This window comes from Coloeus monedula, assembly GCF_965178545.1.
Source record: "Coloeus monedula genome assembly, chromosome: 3".
In the NCBI taxonomy this organism is placed as follows: domain Eukaryota; kingdom Metazoa; phylum Chordata; class Aves; order Passeriformes; family Corvidae; genus Coloeus; species Coloeus monedula.
This window is the reverse complement of record NC_138783.1, coordinates 20,929,144-20,952,442: the sequence shown is the minus strand read 5'-3', so window position 1 is coordinate 20,952,442 and position 23,299 is coordinate 20,929,144. Positions and strand designations below refer to the sequence as shown.

General features: G+C 40.7%; 1 protein-coding gene across 1 annotated transcript; it reads left to right on the top strand.

The window, feature by feature from the left end:
* The first annotated feature begins 973 nt into the window (after window positions 1–973).
* Window positions 974–22,157, top strand: NXPE3 (neurexophilin and PC-esterase domain family member 3). The gene is made up of 7 exons (XM_082278743.1): window positions 974–1,035; window positions 2,169–2,218; window positions 4,132–4,344; window positions 11,449–12,209; window positions 13,857–13,930; window positions 16,938–17,144; window positions 18,073–22,157. Exons 3-7 carry the CDS (start codon window positions 4,252–4,254, stop codon window positions 18,621–18,623), a joined length of 1,686 nt encoding a protein of 561 aa, XP_082134869.1. The 5' UTR covers window positions 974–1,035; window positions 2,169–2,218; window positions 4,132–4,251; the 3' UTR covers window positions 18,624–22,157.
* Window positions 22,158–23,299: the final 1,142 nt, after the last annotated feature.

The following is a 23,299-nucleotide window of genomic DNA, read 5'->3' as shown; positions in this document are numbered from 1 at the left end:
GCATATTGTACAAATAAAAGCTGGTGCCTGTTGAGATTTTTGCTTTCTATCTCTACCAGGTAACCACTGTTGTAAGATGCAGAAAGGAAGAGAAAAATAGAGGTAAGGTCACTTCTTCAAAATAGCTGTGGCTGATGGGGGGTGGGGGCAGAAGACAAGAGTAGGCAATTAATGTTTATGTTAATATTGGCTAAAATATTGTGTTTGCAAGAATATTTCAGCTGCTCTGTCTTATTTCTGGTTTTAAGCAACCCACATACTTAGTAAAAATAAGCTCAAGACCTTAAGCTGTACTCATCCAAAGAACTGCTGGCAGGTGTTTTGGCATTCCTAAACTTACGCAGTGTTTACAAGTGTTTACAAAGCAAATTACAGATGTCCTGCCGATTGAAAGTGCCACCCGGCTCTCGTGCAGGGTGCAAAGCTCAGCACTGACTGCACGCATGTTCTCATAAAGCATCTTAAGTCCTGCCTTCAATGCAGCTGCGTTTGCCCAGTGCTGCTGTACTGGGCCGTGCCGGCTCCCCCCGCTCAGTCCCTACAGCTGCTCCGTGGCCAGGCTCTCCTTTCACAGCCTTCTCCCTGTCCAAAACGCCGACTCTCCTGCCCCCTGTTCCTTGCGCCTCCAGGCTCGACAGCGTTTGAGCTACGATGGTTCGCGTCAGAGCCTTCTCTCTTGGCCGGGGCTGCGCCTGCGGACCCACGGTAATGCCACCCGGGCCACAGTGCCCAGCTCCGCGCCACCCTCTCCACATCCTGCTTTCTTTGGCTTCACCGGCGGTGGCTCAAAAATTACAGGGATGTTTTTGTTGGGTTTTGCGTCTGTTTTCACTGCCCCTTGCCAGCACAGAGGCTGCGGCATCGGCCCCGGGAACAGAGCCGGTATCGGGGCGGGGCGGGAGGAGGCGCGGCGGCCGCCGCCGCTGTGTGGGGGGCGGGGAGGAAGGAGGGGCGGCGGGAGCCGTGCATTTACAGCGAGCGCCTCCGGGCCGGGGGCGAGGCCGCCGCCTGGCCCGGGGGAGTGCCGGGGCTGCGGTGAGGGGGCGCGGGCGGCGCGGCCTGCGCGGCTTGTCGGGGAGCGGGTGGAACGCGCGGCGGGGCCGGGGCCGCTGAGGGAGGCCCGGGGCGGGAGGCGGGTGCGGGGTCCCGGAATTGGCGGGTGCCCTGCTCGGATCCCCCGTCCCTGCGGGCCCGGCCCATCCGCCCGCAGGGCCGCCCTGCCCGCTCCGCTCGGATTTCAGCTCGGCTTCCTGCCGATCCAGGGGCTGCCTTGTGCCGCTCCTCAGAGATGCTGAGGCTGCCTTTTGCCGCTCCTCGGGGATGCCCACCCCGCGGCACCCTAAAAAGTACCTTTGAAGCAATAAAAGAGAGCTGTGCGGTTTGCATTGCCGGCAGCGGTGCTTCCTGCTTGCTGTCCCCGTCCCTGGCTCGTGGGTGCGTGTCCGGTCCCGTGTTCCTCGGCCGGGGCCGCCGCGGGGGCTGCGGCGCTGGTCCCGGAATGTCATCGGGCTGGGGGGCTGCCAGCGCCCCGCGCCCTGGGGAGCAGGGCGGAATCTGCAAAAAACAGCAGCAAATCTGATTTTCCGTGCTGGCAGCCACGGAAGCATCAAGCCTCGAGCCCCTGTGCCCCAGTGACATGGTTTGGGCATCGCCAGAGGTAGCGGCTCCTCTGCCTTTGCGATTTGCAGGACAAAATTTGGAGCGGTTGCACTCATACCTGCTTGTGTATCGCTGCTGGCTTAGAGAGCTGTGGGGATAGGGGGCTGGCAGTAATGGACACTTGAAAAAAACCCAAACCCACAATCCCGTGATGGAGCATGAGGCGTAATTTAATGATGTGTTCATAAAAATGTCATTAAATCGGTTTTTGTTTTTAACCTTGGGCAAAATGGGGCTTGTGATAACATGGAAAAAAGCTGAGAGAAGTAATACTTAGCAGTAAATAGCAGAGAATTCAAAGGCATAGCATTGAAGTTTAAAAGAATCAAATACTTTAACAAAATCCCTGGTTTATTGTAGAAACAAAAGTAATTTTACAAGTAAAAAGTCATAACTGCCATTTTATTTTGTGCCACTGTAAGCAGACCACCAAGGTATGAATTTTATTAGAAAAAATATTTGTGTGTGTTTCTGTAGATAAATTTATTTTTTAATGTATTGTTTCCAAGGTTATCTGGCCTTTCATGTGGATGGCTTCAGAGAACATTTCAGGAGTAGGGTAAGAACCTAAGGCTTTTTGGTGTACTTACAGGCTTTCCTTATACAAGAAATGAACGGGATCAGTTGTTCAGGGGTGATGAAACTGGCAGTGTATTACACCTTTAGCATAAAGAAAGCTCTAAACCTGTACATTTAAATGTTTTAGGGCTTGTGAGATTTACAGATAGAAAGTTTTGAATAAAAACACATGGAATAGTGTTTGTGGCCTTTTTAGGCATCTGAAATAACATTCTATTAATTTTCAGTGTCTTGTGCTTTTCAGTGATGGAAAGAATTCTCAGCAACACAAGTGAAAATTCTGTTTTTCACTCTTCCTCAAATGGGTAGATATGTCCTTAAATTAGCATTTTCATGTATTTAGGTATATTTATTGTCAATTTAGGATCCAAGCTGCTGTTTTATGCAAATTTCATATTAGTGCAGAACTGTTCCAACAAAGCTGCATTTCTGTGGCATTTTGATACTTTCACTTTAATGGATGTCCTGCTCTTTCAATGCTTGTTCATTGGTCAGAAATATAATCTCTGTAATTCTCAATTTGAAGCTATAATCTCTATAATCCTTGTAAAGCAATTTGATGTGTGGCCTATTTTGAGGCTGTCCTGGTTATAATGGTAATGTATTTCAGTTTTCTAGCCTATATTCGTTTGATAAATAATTTAATTAATTTTTATATTTAATGTATCATTACGCTTCATTTAATTTTACACAGCATTTTTCATATAGTCTTATGATTATATGTACTATGCATTTATACTATCTTAATAGTATAAATTCTCAGTTATACTATTTATAGAAAGTTATACAAAGTTTATATAATCATTTGATTATGTTGTTGCACTTGGTGGATGGTTGTATGAGTAATGCTGCTTTGAGAATACTAGGTTTGGAGAGATTGGTGTCTTTTGACTGTCTCTCCTTGCCATCTGTTTTCTGTTTCCAAGTTTAGAGCTTCTGCATGAACAGTACCCTTTTTGCTTGCAAAATGACTGCATCAAAATTGTCCTCCTCAGAAAGAAAGGAAGGTTTAAGAGTCATTCTGAGCAAGCATTAAGTGGTGGAAACTGAATCAGTGGTGTTAAGTCTGTGATTTTATAGCAGATCGGCTGTCAAGCAACCTTAAAGGAATAATATTTTATGGAAGTTAAAATTTATGAAAGACAATACAATTATTAGATTAAAAAAAACCCAGAAACACAAAACCCAAACACACCCAGAAGTTTATTTTTTAAAAAATTTTAGAGCTGCGTATGAGTACCTGAGGTAAAAGGAATGATAAAACAGCAAAAGAGGGAAGATGTAATGTAATGTTACAGGTGATGCGTGAAGTTAAATTTTGGTGCTTTCAAGTCTCTTAGATATCTCCTCTTTAATGCTACAGTTGATTTATTTTTCCCCTCTTCCCAAGCAGAAAACTGGAGGAAATATCTTTTACCTTGCTTATCCAAACTTGTTTCAGACTTAGTCTTTAATAACAACTTATTGGAATGTGTAAACAGGTAAATGGGAGATGTCTAAACCCACAAGTTTCTGCTATAAGTCTCAGTCTTGTGGTGTCTGGATGGTGGTGATGTCGTATAACATATAAATAGGGTAGTGGTGATTTGTTTTGGTTTTTTTGATTGCCAGACTGAAATCTTGCACTCTTCTTTTGCCTTTTTTTTTGGTATCAACTAGGGGTGACGCCAGCTTTATGATAAGGGTTTGCTCTGACATGTCCAAGAGAATTATGTAATGTGACAGATAATGCTGCTCAGATGAGTTCCACAAAATGAATCTATGTTGACAGTTCTGTTGTACTAGTTATTGCCCTGCAAACTCCCACCATTTGTAAGCTTTCAGTGTAAAACTTGACTTCAGTTCTGGTAGCATTTTGGGGACTTAATACAGTTTTTGCAAATGCACTTGTAGGAATGAAGTGGAAGTTAACTGAATTCTCTTGTGCTTTGCTGAGACGAAATGACATTCATGTTTGTGGTGAATGGAAGTCATGGCAACGTCTAACATGGGAGGGAAAGACTCGACTGGACCATGTGGCGTGACTCATTCAGACTGCAGCTCTTCTGCCTGCTTATGGCTGTGCTGGCTGTTGTGGTGCTGGTCCATAATTTTTTTCAGTTAGAGGTAAGTAGAGCCTGTTTCTTCTCCAAGATGGCTTGAGCAACATTATTAACTTTTGTGTGTAAGGTTAGGGTTGTACCTGACTGACAGCATTTAGGCATAAATTGGAATCACAGAAAATTCATAGTGAAAGGGATGTCTGGAGGTATTTAATCCAGCACCTTCTCCAAAGGACTGACGTCAGGGTTAGCTTGGATTGCAACAGGGTATTTTCACTTTTGACAATATTCAAGGACACTCAGATTTCACAACCTACCCCGGCAGTCTGTTGCAAAGCTGCATCCCTCTTACAGGGAAGAATATGTGCCTTATGTGCAACAGGAAGTTGCCTCTTATCCTGTTGGAGTGTACTTTAGTTCCTCTGTAACTCCCCTGTAGGTTGTGAAAGACTGCAGTTAGATCCCCTCGGTCTTCTCCAGATTTAAAAAAAGAAGGTTTGGTTCCCTTAGTGTCATTCCAGTTCCCTAATCATCTCAGGGGTTCTTAATTGGTCTTGCCAGTTTTACTCTGGTGTGGGTTGTCAAAAAACCAGACACAATGTTCTAGGTCTGACTTCACCATGGTCAAGTTGAGGAGAACTATAACTTTGCTCAATCAGCTGATTAGGATCTTGTTAATTTCTTGCCACAATGTGCTGACACATGGTGAGTTTGCTGTTTCCTGGAATCCCTGCAGAGCTGTTAGCTGGCTTGTTCATCTCCGGCCTGTACTGATGCAATTTTTATTTTCCTTTCCCTTTTTCCCTCTGCTGTGTCTGTCTTGCATATTTCTTCATTTTACTTATCACTTTAGTGCAGAGGTACTTTGAAACTGCTTAGTCAGTAACCCCAGATTAAAGTCAAGGCAGATGAGGATCTGTCTTTGGGAGCCCTGGAGGCTGACCCTGCCCATTGGCTGCCTGCCTGGCCGGGCATTCCAGTGCTGCATTTGGTGGATGAACATTGTAATTCTTAGCCTAACACCTCCTTAAATTATAGCTGTCCTTTGTGCATGGGAGCCAGTCAGTAATTGCTTTATGCTTCTAAGTTGTGTATATGCTGCTTGCAGAATCTTCCTGCCTCCTGGCTAGTGATGCCCAAATGAAATGATCCAAAAGAGGGGCTGTAAAACCCCCTCACTCCACAAAAAATGCAGTTGAATTGGAAGAGGATCACATAAGGGTAAGGAAAATGTTTGAGAAGTCTAAAATCACAAGTGACTCAGGATCAATAACTGAAGAATGAACATTCATTACCTATTCCAGTACTAGTGGACACATTAAATAAAAACTGCAGATGCTGATTTTAAAGGAAGCAGGGATGTTCTTTCATGGATTGCAGAAAAACTGCAGAATTCCTTGCAGTAAGACTTTGTAGTTACTAAAAGCATATATTCAAAAAATCTGGATGAATGCACAGAAGAAAAATCCATTACCAGAGACTAGATCTTAAAGAGGTCTACCCTAGTGTTTAAGAAGTCTAAACCATAAAGTGCTAGAAACTGTGTTAAGTCTACAGGAGGAAATAGCACAACATGTTTGGTCTGTTTTCTTTTCCCACATCTCTGCTGTTGGAAACTATTGGCAATCAAAATACTGTTTGGTGGATTTTTGGTTCAAGTTAGTATGATCCATTTTGTGTTACATGGGAGGTAGCTCTTGTTTTTTCTTTCTGTGGTTTTATTTTGTTTTGGTTTTTGACCTAGGATGTTGCCTGAGGACTGCTGATATTTAGAATCTTAAACTGTTTTCTTTTCATTTGAAGATTACTTTTCTTAAAGAAAAGGGCTCTGGCAGTGCTTTGAGAGTGAAATGGAAAATGCGGGTTGGGTGCTCGCTCTGTGCTTTTTCTTGCCACTGCCCATGATAAGTGTCTTTGTGGCTTTGTTGCCCTTTACATATCTGCTGTTCTAAACTCAGTTAAGTATTGTGTTGCTGGTAAATCTTTACCCTGTAACATGCAACTCTAACCTCTTCTGTTGTCTTGACTTTTCTGAATGGATCTGCTCCTGTATTTGTCTCTGTCTTGGCTCAGTTTCCCAGGCAGTCTAGTATAGGCATTTAGGCTGATTCTTTTCAGTCAGAGATCAAAGCCAGAAAAAAATCTTTCAAAGCTTTCACAGAATATCTGTAACCAAATCTGTTCAGGCTCTGGAAGGAGAGCTTATCATTGGTTACTGTTGAGAACATGTTTGTAAATGCATCAGACATACTTCTCATCCCCAAATCACCCAACCTGGCTGGCTAAAGCTCAAATCTAAGGCAATTGTCAGCTACCCCCCACCTAGTCTCCCTTCTTTTTTGCTTTAGGGTTTTATACTTTTTCATGCTGGAATGTTTCCTCTTAATTTCTTAAGCTATTAATGATACCCTCTCAGCAGCCCTATCCATGTCAGAATTTTATTTTCCTTACCTTGTGTTTAAAAAAACCCCAAACAAACAAACAAACAAGCCGTCCACAAAACATTTGATACCCAGCTCCTATTATTTACTTTGCTTTTTAGTATGGAATAACTACTCCTTTGAGGTCACATAGTTGATCACATAGTACCAGAAGAAATGTGTTTTTATTTTATTATAATTTTTTTTCTGTGAACATAGCCAGACAGATAAAATGTACAATAATTTTTTGTGAAGTATTGGGATGTTGCCTAAACATCATGCCTTCAGGATACAGGAGAGTTTGTGTATTTGTACCAGTGGCCTTTAGAGTGACAGAACCACTTCAGGATTGGTTGTGAGCACTGTTTTATTTAAAAGCACCTAGAAGAGAGAGTGTATGGGGAAAGGGGAAGTTTCTTGCCAGGATGATGTATGAAATCAGACAGCTGAAACGGAACAAAATAACTGTGTAACAAAGTTTTTATTTCTTGCTGCTAAATTGCAGGTGCCTACAAAAGATAACTTTATCTTATTCCAATTATTTCTGGAACATTTGACTGACAGGTGATGGCTTTTGAGGATTGGCTTTGACACTTAGAGTAGTTCAGCAGCCTCTCAGTGCTGTGAGATGGTAATGATAGAGAACTGATTTCATATCTGTCTTAGACAACAAATAAAGTACTTGGAGTGTAAAATCACTGAAAATAAGATGACTGACCTTTCAGGAATTGGTATTTGTTCAGTTTCAGATGTTGTCTGCTGGAACTTTTATTTCCCCACCATGCCTGTTGCCTGGGAATCTCCTGTGTTATTTCCTGCTCTAGTGACAGTGACTTAGGCAGGTTTGCAGCAGCTCTTTGGCATGTACCAGGCCAAGGCAGCAGTTAACAGCTGGTGGAAGATACTGGGCTTTGAGATGGAGTTCCACCTTTTCAGCAGCAATTTCCATCAGCTACCTACATTATGGTGTTTAACTGAGGACAGGTGTTCATTGCAGATCTACCCAAGTACTCTGTGACTCCTTCTAGAATATCCTTGAGAGCATTATTGCCTGGGTTGATCTGTATGTTATATCTAATTTTTGCTTGGTTGGCAGTGAGAATGCCAAAAGCTGAGGAGATGGGCTGAAATTTCCATCAGTTATCTTAAAAATACAGCTTCCTTTTTTCCTTTTTATGACATCTCTAATGCAGGAACTGCTAGTGGATTTATTTGTGCTTTATTGACATGTAATCCCTTCTGTCCTGCCTGTGTTACTTGGCAGACATCCATTAAATTACTTTGTGGTCACATTTGGGTTCTGTCTAGCTTGAAAATGCAGGGAATTAAAAAAAAGTAATGATAGAAAAAAAAAAACACAAAAGAGAAAAAATCAAACAAACTACTCCTACACAAACAAAAACCCCTCAAACCCAACAAACAAATAAGTAAAGTCCCTTGGAAATTGCACTTAAAATATGACACCTTGAATGAAGCATACCTGGAAATAAGCAAAGCAGGTGTTATCCAACATGGAGCCTGTAATGAACAGTAAAAGAATCTGTTTCATAAAGGAAGAGCACTCTTGAGAAATCCTCTTTATCTGTTTTTATAAAGGAATTTTATTTAGTTTTGGCTACTAACTACAGCAGAAAGCCCTCAGTTCTGCACAGTCTCAGTATGACAACACAGAGGAGCCAGAGAGATTTGGAAATGCCAGGAGAGAGTAGGAAACAGAGTGTGGACAAACTAAGTTAATTATTTGCCTCAGGGCAGGCCTTGCCTATCCATAGGGGGAGGAGAACTTAAGTACTTGTTTGGAGCTGAGCCTGGGAAACACTTAAGAAAGGAAGATGGTTTGGAAAGCTTTTCTATTCCAGTCAAGGATCTTTGGTATATTAATTGACTCTGGAGCTTTTTCTGCCTCTCCTGGCAAAGGTAATCTCTGCAATATTTTCTCCTGTGAGTAGCATACATGGTGTAGCTTATTTTGACACATAAGCTTACAGTTCTGCAACAAAATGGTCCTGGTTGGGCTTGAGAGAGGGCTGTAAGGATGAACAAGGATGTTGGAGAAAGAATGGTCCTTCAGGATGTTGAAGAAGCTCTGCTTTTACCTTCATGGAGCTTCCCCCTCAGGCTCTTTGAAGAGAGTTTGAGGAAATATTTGTGGTATGATCTGTTCTGCTTAATGGGTCGGTCATAACCTGGAGATGTTGAAGTAGCAGTGCTTGTCCTTGTTATCAGCTGCATACAAGTGAAGAGCTTTGGCCTTGTGCTCTGCTAAAAATCTGTGTAGCTGGACTGACTTTGAGACATTGAACCACGTTCTGTTTTCTGAATGAGTTTGTTGGTTTGGGTGTTCTCTGCACCCTTTCCCACTGAAGGATATAGGTATGCCCCTGGAAAGACTTCAGAAAGCCTAGCTAGGCCAGAAATGGCATCTTCTACATCTCTGACAGAAAGACTGGGTTAAAAACCCAGAGGAAATTTATAGAAGATTAAAAATAGGGATATGTCAGTCTTTAAGCTGTCTTAGATAGCCATTTCCCTTCTTAATTTGAAAGGGTTTCTTTTTCCCATGTCCCCCAGCCTGAAGTACCAACCATTGAAGAACCAACTGAAAAATAGAAACTTTCTCTTGGGAACTTACACTGAAAACAGCAATTAATCATACATACATATTCTCCCTTTCCACCCCCCTTTAGGAAAATGCTTAAAAATTTTTGCTGAGACATTGTTACCAGCTTATTGGATGCATCAAAATATATAGCTAACTTTTAAAAATATTTCCATACAGTATTTTCTCTGTGTATATATATATATATATATATATATGCATGATCAAGTGAAGGGAAGAAGTTGTGAAGGTATCCAAAAATAGAAACTTGGCTTAATTCAAGAATGCATGTAGGCAAGATTTAAAGTAGAACTGTGCCTGAGTTTCACTCTCAGCTTTGGCTCAAATTTACTGGATTTATAAAAATAATGTGTGGCGTACATCTGCAGATTTGCTTGCTGTGATGGAAAACAAAAATAATTATGAATTATCTCAGATGGCCTTCAGGGAAAATTTATTAAAACCTGGGTGGGAATATAAAACAGAAGCAAAAGCTTCTATTGTGATGTTAACATCTGGTGTATAGATGGGTATGTGTCAATTTACATTTTAGAGCTACAATGTAGCAATTCACAGTTTCAAGTTTTATAGTTAACTTGGATATCAAACAAAGAAGATTTTGTGTATCCATCCTACATCCTAATGTACTCATCCTCTTACTCTTAAGCTGATCAAAACCAGCTTCTTATGTTACAGACTTCAAAAGCCTATCTGTTTCTATTGCTTGTCAGGTTTACCTCTCTTCTAAAAAATATGTTGAATCTCAGGGTGGTTCAAATGATTTTAATACACTGGTGATATTTCCATGGACTAAAAAAGGTATATAACAATGAATAAGGCTTTAATATGAGTGCTGTGACTTTTAGTACATTGATGAGCAGTTAGTTATGGAGGAAGTAAATGGGAAACACTGGGGTATTGGTAAGTACAATGATATTTTAAAAGATTTAAAATAATGTAGTTTGAATTTTTTAGCAATCTTTCAAATCTAAACCACTATATCATCTGATGCTATGTGAATGGTATAATTTTAATCTTTGTTTGAAAAACAATTTTCCTTCTTTATGAAATAGAAGTATGGATAAGTTCTACTATATATACCTGATAATTAATTGCTCATTAACCGCTGAGTTTGTGTGTATTTGAAGGGTATGTTTGGATTTGCTGATGAGAAGTCTCATGGGTAGCTCTGGAGTCTTAGGCTGTGCTATTTTTAAAATTTTCCTATTACAAACCTGCAAAATTGTGTGATGTCATAAAGAAGGTGGTATCTGCAGTCATTTGCATGAAAATACAGTTTTGGACACTGATGTCAAGTTGCAGCAGAAGCCCCCTCTCTTAGTCTAGCATTGTATTTAACTATTTTCATTTTTAAACTCTTGTGTGGATTAGGGGATTCTTTGCTTGCTTTTCGTTTGGTGCTAGAAGCAGCTGTATATAGATTTTAAAATCTTATAAAGAAACAAACAGTTTTTTTGCCTGTTTAGTCCTAGCTTGTCCTACACTATTCTACTTGCCAACTGGCTCATGAATTCATTGTCCCAGAAGGCTTGGGCTTTTGTTCTTTTATTTCTTTCAATGTGCACATTACAGGGAAACATGCATTTCAGATAATTAGCCAAGAAGTGGTGTGAGTGTGACCAGATAAATGACTGCAGCTGCTACATGCAGCTTCTCTGGAAGGCGTGTGCAGGGGGTGCCTTGGCTTCATCGGCAGCGCAGCATCTCAAAGAAACCCTATTTCCTTGCATTACATTGGGCAGCTATCAGACCTCATGGTGCTCCAAGGCTAAAATGTTACTGCAGAAGAAAATAGAACATGAGTTATAACTTAATCATCCAACGTTTTTTTTCACATGGCTGATATTTAGAGAATATACTGGTAGCTGAAATACTGCCATACATTGGATGCGATCTATTTAAATGCTTGTTTGCCAAAGCAGGGTAACCACAGGTTGCCCACCTGTTTCCTTAGAAATCCCATGATCAAAGTAATAGATTTGAGTCTTCTAGTGAAGTTGCTTCATTTGGTCAGCTTCAAAGCTGTGTAAAGCAAAGCCCAGTTCTTGGGATCATTTGCTGACAAAGCATCCATTATTCACTGTGTTTCATTTCATAGCACAGCTTCAGGTAATCTTTTTCTCCCCAGCACCTGGATGATGACACAGTTTCAGGATCGAATTGGATAACAGAAAACAATGTCCAGCATTCTCTGTCACAGACAACCAAAACTACCAGGAAGCCTTACTGTGGGTACGCGCAGCAGATCTTGTCCAAAAGGGAACAAGCGGAGGAGGAATCGTTGCTTGCTGCAATAGAGTGGCCAAAGCCCCCTGATGGCAAAATCGCCTTTGCACAAAGCACTGATCCCACACACAGTGACTTTGTGATTGTGACACCCAGCAGGTTCTTCAAGGTGGGTGACCAGTTAGAGGTACTCGTTCGTATGAAGGATTTCCAAGGAAAACCCAAGCAGTATGGTGGAGACTATTTACAGGCACGAATTCACTCTCCTGTGCTGAAAGCTGGAGCAGCAGGAAGGATTGTAGATTGCCATAATGGCCTTTACAAAGTCTTCTTTACCTTGCTTTGGCCAGGAGAGGTCAAAGTTTCTGTGTCACTTGTCCATCCGAGTGAAGCAGTCCAAGTCCTCCTGCGTTTACGAGAGGAAAGGCCGGACAGAGTCTATTTCAAAAGCTCTTTCAAGTCTGGGAGGTATTCAGAAACTACAGAGTGCAACGTTTGCTTGCCTGGAGGTCTCCCAGTCTGTAACTTCACAGATCTCTACACGGGTGAGCCATGGTTCTGTTACAAGCCTCGAAAGCTGTCCTGTGCCAGCCGAATCAGCCATGCCAAAGGTGGATATCTGAAAGGTCTTCTGACACAAGAGGAAAGCCTCTTTTTCCAAAGGTTTGTATGTTGTTAAATTTATATATACTCAGTCAAGTTGTTTTGTTTGGGTTTTTTTTGTACAAACTTTAGCCTATTGCTTAAATATGACACATTGCCTTAGAGGAGGAGTGTATCTGCAGGACCAGGTGTTTGATGTTAGTTGTTGAATAGTCTGTTCCACTCCATTCAGCTGTGCAAGAATCTTAGACAGCAATCTTAAAGAAACTTGGCATGTAGTTCTCTTTCTGTGCTTTGAATTCAACCCTACTGAATTTCACAAGAGCATGCTGTCTAAATCTGGTGGTGGTTTGGGGGACTGTTTCCTTCTTTTCTGTTTCCATACCTACACTTGCAATATCAATAACAATGCTTTGAGAAGTATTTTTGGCCAAATCTAAACTACCTAAAAAGGACCTGTGTTTTAGGCTTATTTTTACAGAAATTTCCAACTGATTTTGTCCTCATTAAAAGTCATCTTAAATGTGATGCAATGTGTTCCTTGTTGCTCAGTATGACTTTCAAATCTTAGAAACAGTTTTAAGTCAGTCATAAAGAAAACACCTGGTAGAACAAATTGCTGAGCAATACCCATGCGAGTGGAAATGATCTGTGCATGCTATTTCAAGTGTCAAACTAAATTAGTTTCACAGTCATATTTTATTTCTGCATTCAGCATTTTAAAAAAACTCAAACCATCTCTTAGTGCCGGGGTAGGTGTGACAGAACTGCTCCTGTATGAAATGGCACAGCTGAATTTAGATAAAGTTAGTTACTGTGTAGTTTCAGAGTTGTAGTTGTAGGCTACTGCCTTGCTCTCCAACAAATGTGTTGAAGGAAAGTCTTTTGGCAGTATGTTCACTTGAGGCCTAAATTGGGAAAAATTTTGGAGTAGCAGCTCCAAATAGTTTAATTAGGAAAGCATGTGTGCATGGTTATAACCAAGACCAGGAATAAAAGTAAGCACCAGTGGAATTTTTTTTTTGGCTCTTCCTTATCAACTTTGTAAGTGGGTCTTTTGACTTTCTGTGTCTCTGGCAGTTCACCTGTAAAATTTAGCTTATATTTATTTGTGATGTTTCCATATGGGAATGGGAAAGGTCTTTTTCTTGGTTTTGTTTTGATTGTTTATTTGTTTGTTTCATTCAGCTCTGAAATCCTTTACCAAAGGGGCTTACAGAAATTCCAAATAATTTATTTCTTAAATGGAGGAAAAAAATAAATAGACAAGGATTCTCTTCAAAACAGTAGCAAAAGACAACAAGAGCTTAGTATTAATGAGCTGGGAGCTGCTGCTGCTGCCACGTACCCTTGGTTTGTCACCACACGTTCTGCAATCTGGGAACATCTTTGTGGCTAATCCCCAAAAGCTTCTTGCACACCTCTGATTGCTTGATGGCTTTATTGAGATTTGTGTCGGTGCCAAGTGTGCACAAGAGTTGTGTCAGTGCCATGAAATTTTGAATTTGGATTCGGAATAGTGATGGTGGTCTTGAGGAAGTTAATGTGGAATGAATTCAGCTATAGGAAGTAGGCTAAACTTAGAGTAAAAAATTCATAGTACTGTGTGCTTATTTGAAGTGGATTAAGAAAAAAAAAGAGATTAATATTACCTTTGAATTTTACAGTAAATTTTACAACTGTTGCTGTGTTCATTTTTTGTTCAAGTGACGTGAATATCAAAAGGCCGATACTCTCCAGTGGACCTGATTCAGTCATTGTAAAGCCCAAGGCATTTACAGGTAAAGTGAGCTGCAAAAGATTCTTGTTTGTAATTCATAATTAAATTTATAAAAAGGACAACAGACATCAAATAATAACAATTCATTTGTTTTCTTAGTATGGCATAAAAATCAATATCAGATTTGCACTGAGACAATGAAGGCTTTTGGGTGTTAACTGTAATACAAGTTCAGAAATAATGAAAATTTTTTTCTAAAATTACATACATAAATGGAATTTTTAGCAAAAAAGTAAATCAAAAGAAGAGTGAAGTTTGTTCTCTTGCCAAAAGTGTCTTTTTTTTCCCCTAGCATTTACTCACACTAAAATGTCTTAGAGTAACTGCTTACCAAACTCTCAATCTAATGAAAACAGCTGTGTGGTGTTTCTAAATTTCTTTCTTTGTTAAGGATGTTGTCTAACAGATTTTGATAACTTGCATTCAGGTATTACTATAATTTGTGTTACCACAGGATGTCAGAACCTACAGTTCTGGACCAGAACTTAATTATTCGGTGCCTTTCTAAGAACAGAGCAAAGACAGTCTGTACTAAAATAAACTTAGAGGTTTTATCTCATTCATATCCAAATGCAAGCTCTTTATGCTTCTAAAAAGTCTGCACAAAATGTGATACACAGAGAATTATTTCTTAAATGAAAAGTTTTAATATTTTTTTTCATAAGGTTATAGGAGACTTTTAAGGTAGAGTTACTGACCTGACTAATAGTCTGAACAGAAGGCAACTTAAAGCATTTCTTGCTTTAAGTTTTACAGTTCTGCTACTAGGCTAGCAGCATTTTACCTCCTGCCCCTTTTCTTTCTCTAGGTCCTTTAGGTGATGTGTTTTTGTTGCTCTTTTAATCTTGTATATTTCCTGACAGAAACGGCTGCAAATTCAAAATTTGATTGTCACCCTTCTTCCAGGAGCTATGAATGATCAAAACCTGCCTACATGTCCTGAGGATTAATGCTGGGTTAAAAATGGTTGATAGGAATAGCACATTTCCTCAGGGAAATTCCTTCCACGTACAGCAGTCTCTGAATAAATAAACTGAACTCTTTGGTATGATGCTTGTGAATGTGGGGATTTGCTAGGATTGATGGTACACACAAACTCATTGTTCTGCTGTTGTTCTTTTTGTACATGTTTTTTTGTGGGGTCGTAAATGTAGATCAAGTTTTTAAAAATTTTTTTTCTGAAATACAAGTTTTTATTTCTATGCTTGGTTTATAACTTCAGATTGGAGCTTTTACTTTCTTTTATAGAATCTCAAAGTAAAGGCTTGCTGAATTTCTGAATTCTGGGCCAAAACTGGTACAACGCTATACACAGACTTGAAATGCTGATTTACTGTGGGGCACCAAAAAGTTGATTCAGTACCATTGTTACATATATATATATGTGTGTGTGTGTATGTGTAGACAAAGAGTCCATTTAAAAGGTAAAAAATGGAATTGCTTTTACATCAAACCTTAGAATCAAACAAACTCAAGTTGTGAATTCACATTATGAATTAGTCTTTAACTGCATGACCATGTGAAGGCTTTTTTTCCCTTTCTCTGTGGGATTCCTGTATATAAATATTGGATGAGTCTACATTATTAGTTGGGATTTTTTTTCTTCCTTCATTGTCCCTGCTGTCAGATTTAAAGAATCATCCAGAGATAAAATTTTCTGATGGCTTTTTTCTGTGGTAATTGTGATTATATTATTTGTGTTACATAAACATAATAGTAGTTTGTTTTTTACAGTGTGCCTGTGAGGTCTAAGGAGGTTAACATCCTCTAACCTCTAAGGTTAACATCTACTAATGCAACATGCAGAGGCTATTGAATAGAAAAAGCCATAAAAAAATGCTTGTTAGGAAAGATGTTTATTGTTGGCTCTATCTGTGTTATAATGAAGCATCTATCAGAGGATGCTTTTGGGCCCTGGAATTCCAGTGCTTGTACTTTTACATCATTAGAACAGTCCCTGGCATGATTTTGGCCATGGCAATGTGTGCTTTATCAAACAGCTGTAAGTTATGACAAGGCATGGACTGCTCTTAGCAGTCTCCACACCAAGGTGAGTAGAATTGTTTAAGCAGCCGGAAGTGTCTGCTCCATGCAGCTGGTGTTTGTGCTGGGGAAGATCTCCATGCTTGTTCAGCTGAGGTATTTGAATACACGAGTGGCAAAGGAGGAACCTGAAACAACCTCAGGGAAGTTTGATATCACTCTGTTTACTAAGAGAAATATGGCAATATTTGGCTGACATAACCAGGAAATTGCAGTTTCTCTTCCTGTAATCTCCTCTAATCCTGATACCTTTGTTTGAAAGGTATCACTCCTGCAAGTTAAAAAGGCATCCTATGGAACAGAGCTTCCCTGGTGTGTAGTTGCTCCTCAGGCAGTAAATGGGGAGGGGGCTAGATAGCAGAGAGAAAGTATAAAATCCATGGAATTAGAGACTCTCATAATTACCATAGTCAAATGGCACATATAACATTTTTGGTCATAGCTTTAATTCTGGCTTTTTTGGGGTTTGGAGGCCTTATGGTTCAGACTTCACTCTTCCACAGGAGGAGTTTTTTGCGGGTTTGTTTTGGTTTGTTTGGGGTTTTTGGTGGGTTCGTGTTGGGTTTTTTGGATGTTTCCCTGAGTGTTACCGGCTTGTCCCGTGGGGTCGGTGTCCCCGCCGAGCAGCGCTGCCGTGCGCAGGCCGGGCGCTGGAGGGCAGCAGTGCCCTGCGGCACGGCGGCCGCCGCGCTGGGATCCGCGCCGGGATGGGGAAGATGCTCCGCTGGTCTCCCTGCCTCCACTCCTCTCTGCCTGGACTAACACCCACCATTGAGCACTTCTAGCTCAGGGTGAAAGGCGTCAGATACTTTTTTACATTAGCGGTAGAGATACTGTTTAATCTAAATCAAATTAGGCTATATTCGGCCACCCAGCTCTTGTCAGCAGTCACTGACTACGTGTCCAAGAAGATTATGGAGGCTGCTTTTGTTGCATGTTAATTTCAAAGGATTTTTCTCTTCCAGATTCGAGCAGTATGGACAGAGCTGAAGATCCCACAGCTTCCCCTTCTGGTTATTATTATGAAGACCAGTGGAGGTCCAGAACACACTGGATCCATAATTTTAACAAATCAGATGATATAACTGAGTGCTTACAAGGAAAAGTAATCCACTTGTTTGGAGACTCTACAATAAGGCAGTGGTTTGAATATCTGACAACTTTTGTTCCAGGTAATTTTTTTTTTTTGGCTTTGTCATTAAAGACCTTTGCAAAGCTTTATTTCTCACATCTCAGACACAGAGCTGATTTTACTAAGTGACAGGGACAAAACAAAGGAAGAAGAAAGACAGAACCTCATCAGAAGCCCTGACAGTTAGTCAAATGTTTGAGCAGACACTGTAAACATGTAGGCCTTGTAAATGGGGACACCAGATATCTGCAAAGTTTTCCTTGTAACAGGACTGCTGCTGTGGCTGTGAGTTAAGGTGGCCTTCCTGGGAGTCATGGCAGGAGGTCACTTGGGTTGCCTTTTTAAAGCATTACAGCATCCCAGTCACAGGAGAGATTTTGGAATGAAGTAAAAAATGACCTCCATTACTGTTCATAGGTTTCTGGGCGCTTTTCCTTATTTAAGTTACTTAAATAGCAATAGCAGAATTTCAGTACCCACTTAAATAGTCCTGCCTCCCTCATCCCTTTCCCCTGAAGCACTTCAGTTGTGTTGGAATACAGACTTTGAGCCCCCTTAATTCCTACAACTTTAAGTAATCTTTAAATTTAATGGAGTCCTAAAGTTGCTAGAAGGGTTCTGGTGAACCCTGGATTCAGAGGGCAATAATGACTATTTGGAAAATTTCTTTTTTACAAGAGAGAAGGAAATAGTTTGGGAAACTTGGAAAAGGCATTGACAGCCTTATGAAGGCCAAATGTGCTGTCCTGCAGATTTCAACACCCATAAACTCGAGTCAACACCCATAAAGTTGAGTCATAAACTCGACTCTGAAAAATTATATTCACCTTGGGTTTAATTTTAGAGTTCTTAGAATTATGTTCAGATTTCCTTATCTTCTCCTGCGGTTGCCCTGGGGTCCAAGCATCTTGTTGATAGTTTGAAGTTCTTGCGCCATCTTTCAGTAACGCTTGCTCTTGGCCTTTCAGATCTAGTGGAATTTAACCTGGGGAGTCCTAAGAACGTGGGCCCTTTCATGTCTGTGGACCTGAAGCACAACATCCTGCTGAAGTTCCGCTGCCACGGGCCGCCCATCCGCTTCTCGACGGTGTTCAGCAGCGAGCTGCGCTACATCGCCAACGAGCTCAACGGCATCGTGGGTGGCAGGAACACGGTCATAGCCATAACCATCTGGTCCCACTTCAGCACCTTCCCCGTGGAAGTGTACATCCGGCGGCTCAGGAACATCCGCAGAGCCGTTATTCAGCTGCTGGACCGCAGCCCCAAGACTTTAATCGTCATCAGAACCGCCAATGTTCAGGAGCTTGGGCCAGAAGTGAGCCTCTTCAACAGTGATTGGTATTCCTTTCAGCTTGATTCTGTCATGAGGAAAATGTTCTCAGGAATTGCTGTGCACTTTGTGGATGCTTGGGAGATGTCTGTGGCTCATTACTTGCCACATAACCTGCACCCTAATGAAATAATTGTTAAGAATCAAATAGATGCATTTTTATCTTATGTGTGCCCTCTGCAAACTTAGCACAAATGGGTATCCCTTTGTCGTCTTTTGCTACAGCTGAAGTACAGTTGCTCTTTTGAGCTATGGAATGATGCTGGATGATATGGAGGAAGTCTGGGTACTGTACTTGCATGTAGTGTAAGTAGGGTGGCCTTAACTCTGGGTAGCTGTGAAGGGTGGTAAAGAGGAGTTGACTGTTCAGGCCATATCTTTGTGCAAGGTTGATTCCTTCAAGCTTATCATTCATACCTGAGATTATTAGAGAGCACCTTAAATTAAATTGGCAGGATTCAATAAGAAACTGTTTGGGTAATTAGCTTTACTAGTTGTCTGCACTGTACGCCTAATTTAATCCATATGACACTGATTCTGTTGCCAGGGTCTCGTTGCTCAGAACAGTGTGTGAAACCTGGGAAGGACTTTGGCAATGGTCTTTCTCTCAGCATTCCAGAGCTTAAGGGATGTCTCTTCCAGTTGAGTGTCGGAGAAGCACAGTGTCTGTTCTTGTTTCAAAGTCCTTATTAGAAACATGAAGGGAGTGTACCAAAGTCACCAATAAGGAAGCACAACCACAATATCTGTAGAATTAAGTAATGGAGAATTTGCTGAAATTTATTTGAGCACACTAGTTAGGCGCCTTTGTTGTTTACAGTTGGCTGCTAAATAGTCAAGTAGCCAGTATTTTAGTTTTCCTTACTGTACTACTAAATTTCTTTTGAGCTGTGATACACTGTCTACTTCTTGATTTATCAGTAATGAGAATATGTGTGTTTTATGACCTCAGTGAAAACACAGTCTCAGGCAGTTTCTGCAAGTTCAAGTTGCAGGCTCGCCTACTTGAAGCTTAAAGCACTTGCCAATGAAAGTATTTCGTTTGCCAGTGAAGGTGTTTCCCTTCCCTGTGAGCTAAGGCTGTTCCATTATGCTCCTGCAAAGCCGGGCAGCTGACAGTGGCTCTGGTTCGTCCTTCATGCGCCGCGTCTGCACAGGGAGGCCAAGTGACCCGAGTGCCCTGGTGTACTTTGGCAGTGGTGGTCAAGGCCACGCTGTGAGTCCTCTTCAGCGTCTGGCAGTTCTGTCATTTATTCATGAGCTTGACTGCTGCCAGTCTGAAAGGTGGAAAGCCCCGCACCCAAAAGCCAAGTGTGCCCAGGGTTGCCTTCATACAGCTGCTTGGCCCAGACCCAGGTTTGCTGGGGTGACCGCTGGTGGCTCTCCAGCCTCCTGGCCTGGCATTTACTGCTGCTTATTTGATTGAGTCTGTCTGCAGTTTTAACTAGAAGCGCTTTGAAAACAGTTTTTATTAAATTCCACTCCCAAATTAAACAGCAGAGGAGTATTCCACGTTGTCTTATTTTTGGTCCCACTCAGGCCAAAGCCAATCTTCACTGGCTTATGTGTCAAAACAAAGTTGAATCTTTGTGAGCAAACTGAGAAGATTAATAAGGCAAATTGACAGGTTGCACGGAGTGAAATAATATATCTTTATGTTAGAAAAGTTTTACCCTTTGTTAAGTTTGCTGCTCTCTTAAGGAAGTTTGTACTTTTATTGCCTTGAGCCCCAAGAGAGGTAATGCTACCAGCTACAGCAACAGTGTTTCTGGTTGTGTTCATTTTAAAGGGCAACTGAGAAGTGTTTTAAAAACAAATATAAATTATTTTAGCATGTAAAAGGAGTCAGTACCACCCATCTATAAACTTACCAATTTAAAAACATTTAAACATGTCTGGAGGAATTGTGTACACTGAAATAGCACCTATTCTTAGCTTTTCAAATCAGAATTAAAGAGGTCCGATTTGCTGGTTCCTACTGACAACTGCCTCACATAGCATCTGCCCATACATTAGCTTTAGGTAACTATTTCTTCCTTTAATATGGTAGTGGCAATTTATCCTCTGCCAAAAAAGAGGCCACACCAATTCAGGTCTGGGAAAGTAAACTACCACAATGGAAAATGACCTTTCATCTTTTTCAGGTGTGATTTTTAAAATAAGTAAACACTTTCATCCTGAATGTCAACTCTATCCTAATAATGCTCATGGAAATAGGACTTCAGACTTTCACTTTGAAGGAAACTACTTGTTTTGTGGACTGACCATTAGGTTTAACTCATAAAGCCATATTGTGTGTGAAAATGTTGTGGCTGCATGTGTCTTCTCTGGGTGTTGTAGTGCTTGCCACTGCTCCTCAACAGCAGCTTTATATCACTGTTAGCTACCAAGCATAGAGAGAGGAGAAAATATTCTTTTGAGTGCTTTGACAGTGGAGGGAAAGAGGAAAGGACTGCTATTAGCAAAGGTGTCTAATTGCCTTCTGGTAGAACCTCATCCTTTAGATTAATTAGATTAATTTTTTAATAACAGATAAACTATTGGTAGTGAACTTCAGGGAAATTGCCAGTTGATTTGGAATGAGGATCAAGATTTCCTTTCTTTGGGCTCTGAAATAGACAGGGAGGAGAAATGAAGAAACTGAGGGTTTACCCGTGTTTGGGGCACACTGTGCTTTTAGATGTCATTCAGGTGATCTATGAATGATTTTTCATTGCTATTCTCATCTTGTTACCATTGCCCCAGTTGTGTATGTACAGTATATGCAAACATAGAAGCAATAAAATATTTTAAAATCTGTTTCTTTGAATTTCTAAATGGAACTTAATAGGGACTTAGGTTAAGAGGTTGGTTATTTTTGAAGTTACTTGATGTGAAACAGGACCAGAAAGGAATTTCTCAGCATCTGTTAAGTGTCTTCCTCGACACATAAAAAGGTTTTTCAAAGCCCTGTCTTCCTTTTCGTTTCATTTTCTTCCATTGAAAGGAAGAAATATTATTGTTTTTGCTATTTTCATTCTTGTACTGAAGATCACTTTGATTATTAATCTTTCAATACAGGTATTTTGTTACTTTTTAATTACTTTGTTCAAAATCCAGGTGTCTTGAATTCCAGTGGAAAAAAGCCTACTTTTATTGTGTTTATTGGAAGATTCCAGAGTAATTTATTTATAAAATAAGTAAACTCCATTTTATGTATATTAGTGTTGCACTGTAATATTTTGAGAATCCTTTTTCTCATATATATCTTCTTAGGCTGACTTCTTCCTTCTAGGAATTTAATAAAAACATTCGTTGAATTGTTGATGAGAAGAGAGGATAAAAAGCAAACATTTCCCCTTTTTCAAGTTTTCAGTTGCTTCTAATTTCACCTGCAATGCAGCACTGCTTCATGAGATTTAAATCACCATTTTTCATTGTTTTACTTGTTAGAGGTAAGCAATTAAAAATGGGAACTTTGCTTACCACAAGCGTCTGTACAACTTTTTATGTACTACAGGTGACAATTTCATGTGTACATGACAAAAATGAAGGTTTGAAGTTGTCTTCTGGAAGGGTGGAGGATACTGGGATTTTACTTTGGTTCTGTTGCAGAAGTGGGGGTTAAAACATTCTTCAATTCATGTATAAGTTTAAGTAACAGCAAAAAACTTCAGTCACAAATGTATATTTCATTTATAAAGCACTTACTCCTTAAGTCCAGATCATTTAAGGTATATTTAAACTGTTTGGAAGGCTCTTACTCTCTGTTGGGAGCAGTGAAGAACTCTGTGTGTTAGAGAAGAACTTGTTTTCAAAGAACTTGTTTTTTTCTAATGTATGTATGTTATTGTAATGCTTACAATATGCAGAAGGCTCTACTGTCTTATTTCCTGATGTGATCAGAAAAACAATTTTAATAGCCAAAAATCTCAAAGAAGGAAAGGTTCCTAATAAAGAGGACAAGTTTACTTGAACTATTTAATCTGATTTAGTCTCAGTTTATCTTGTTTGCCATAACCCCACCTCCTTTATATTTCTATAGCTGCATAGTAGTTCCCTTGGATTTACCTATTACATTTTGTACTTTGTGTTGGGTAGGAGTTTCACATTATGGTTTATAGATTAAATTTGCTCTAAGTGGGTTGTTTTTTTTTTTTTTTTTTTTGGTGATTTGTATTTGGAGAGGAGTGATCTGTGCCTGACATGAGACCTAGCACTGAAGCACACTGATGTTTCCCTCTGTTGGTGTATCAGGCCTGACATATAACAAAAGCTTGTACATAATCTAGGCTCTCTGAGGGCTTTTACAGCCCAGCTGACCCACAGGAAATCCTTAAGCCACTTCATTTAAGAAAAACAGGCTGAAGAGCAGATGCAGCGTGGTCAGTGCTTCTCTATGTTATGAACAGCTTTTACTTAAGTAATGGAAGAAAAATTGAGGAGAGATGCGTCCTGTGAGTCAGTTTGAGTGTTCAAGGGCTGTAGGGCATCCTACGCTGGCGGGCTGTGCATCCACTGCCCCGTGAGCCCAAGGGCTGTGTTTGCAGGGTCATGGGGAGAGGGAGAGAGTGGCTGCCTGGCACAGACTGGGGAGTCTCTGGGATGGCCTAAGGGTGGAGGATTTGGGGGATGTCTACTGGTTTGCCTTGGAGCTAGCCTGCAGCCAGGGTTCACAGGTGGGAAAGTAGTAAGCAGGGTGCAATGCCCTTTGTACTGATTCCTGACGTATATAGCCAAAAATAGCCTGTTTGACCAGTAAAAATCCCTGAGTGACAAAATCCTGCAAGTTAGGAGAGAGTGCTGAGGCAGCATTGCCAAGTGTTTGTTCCGTTTTTCTGTTCCCCTCGCGTTCCATGGTGACTGCCGAAGAGGACAGGGCAGGG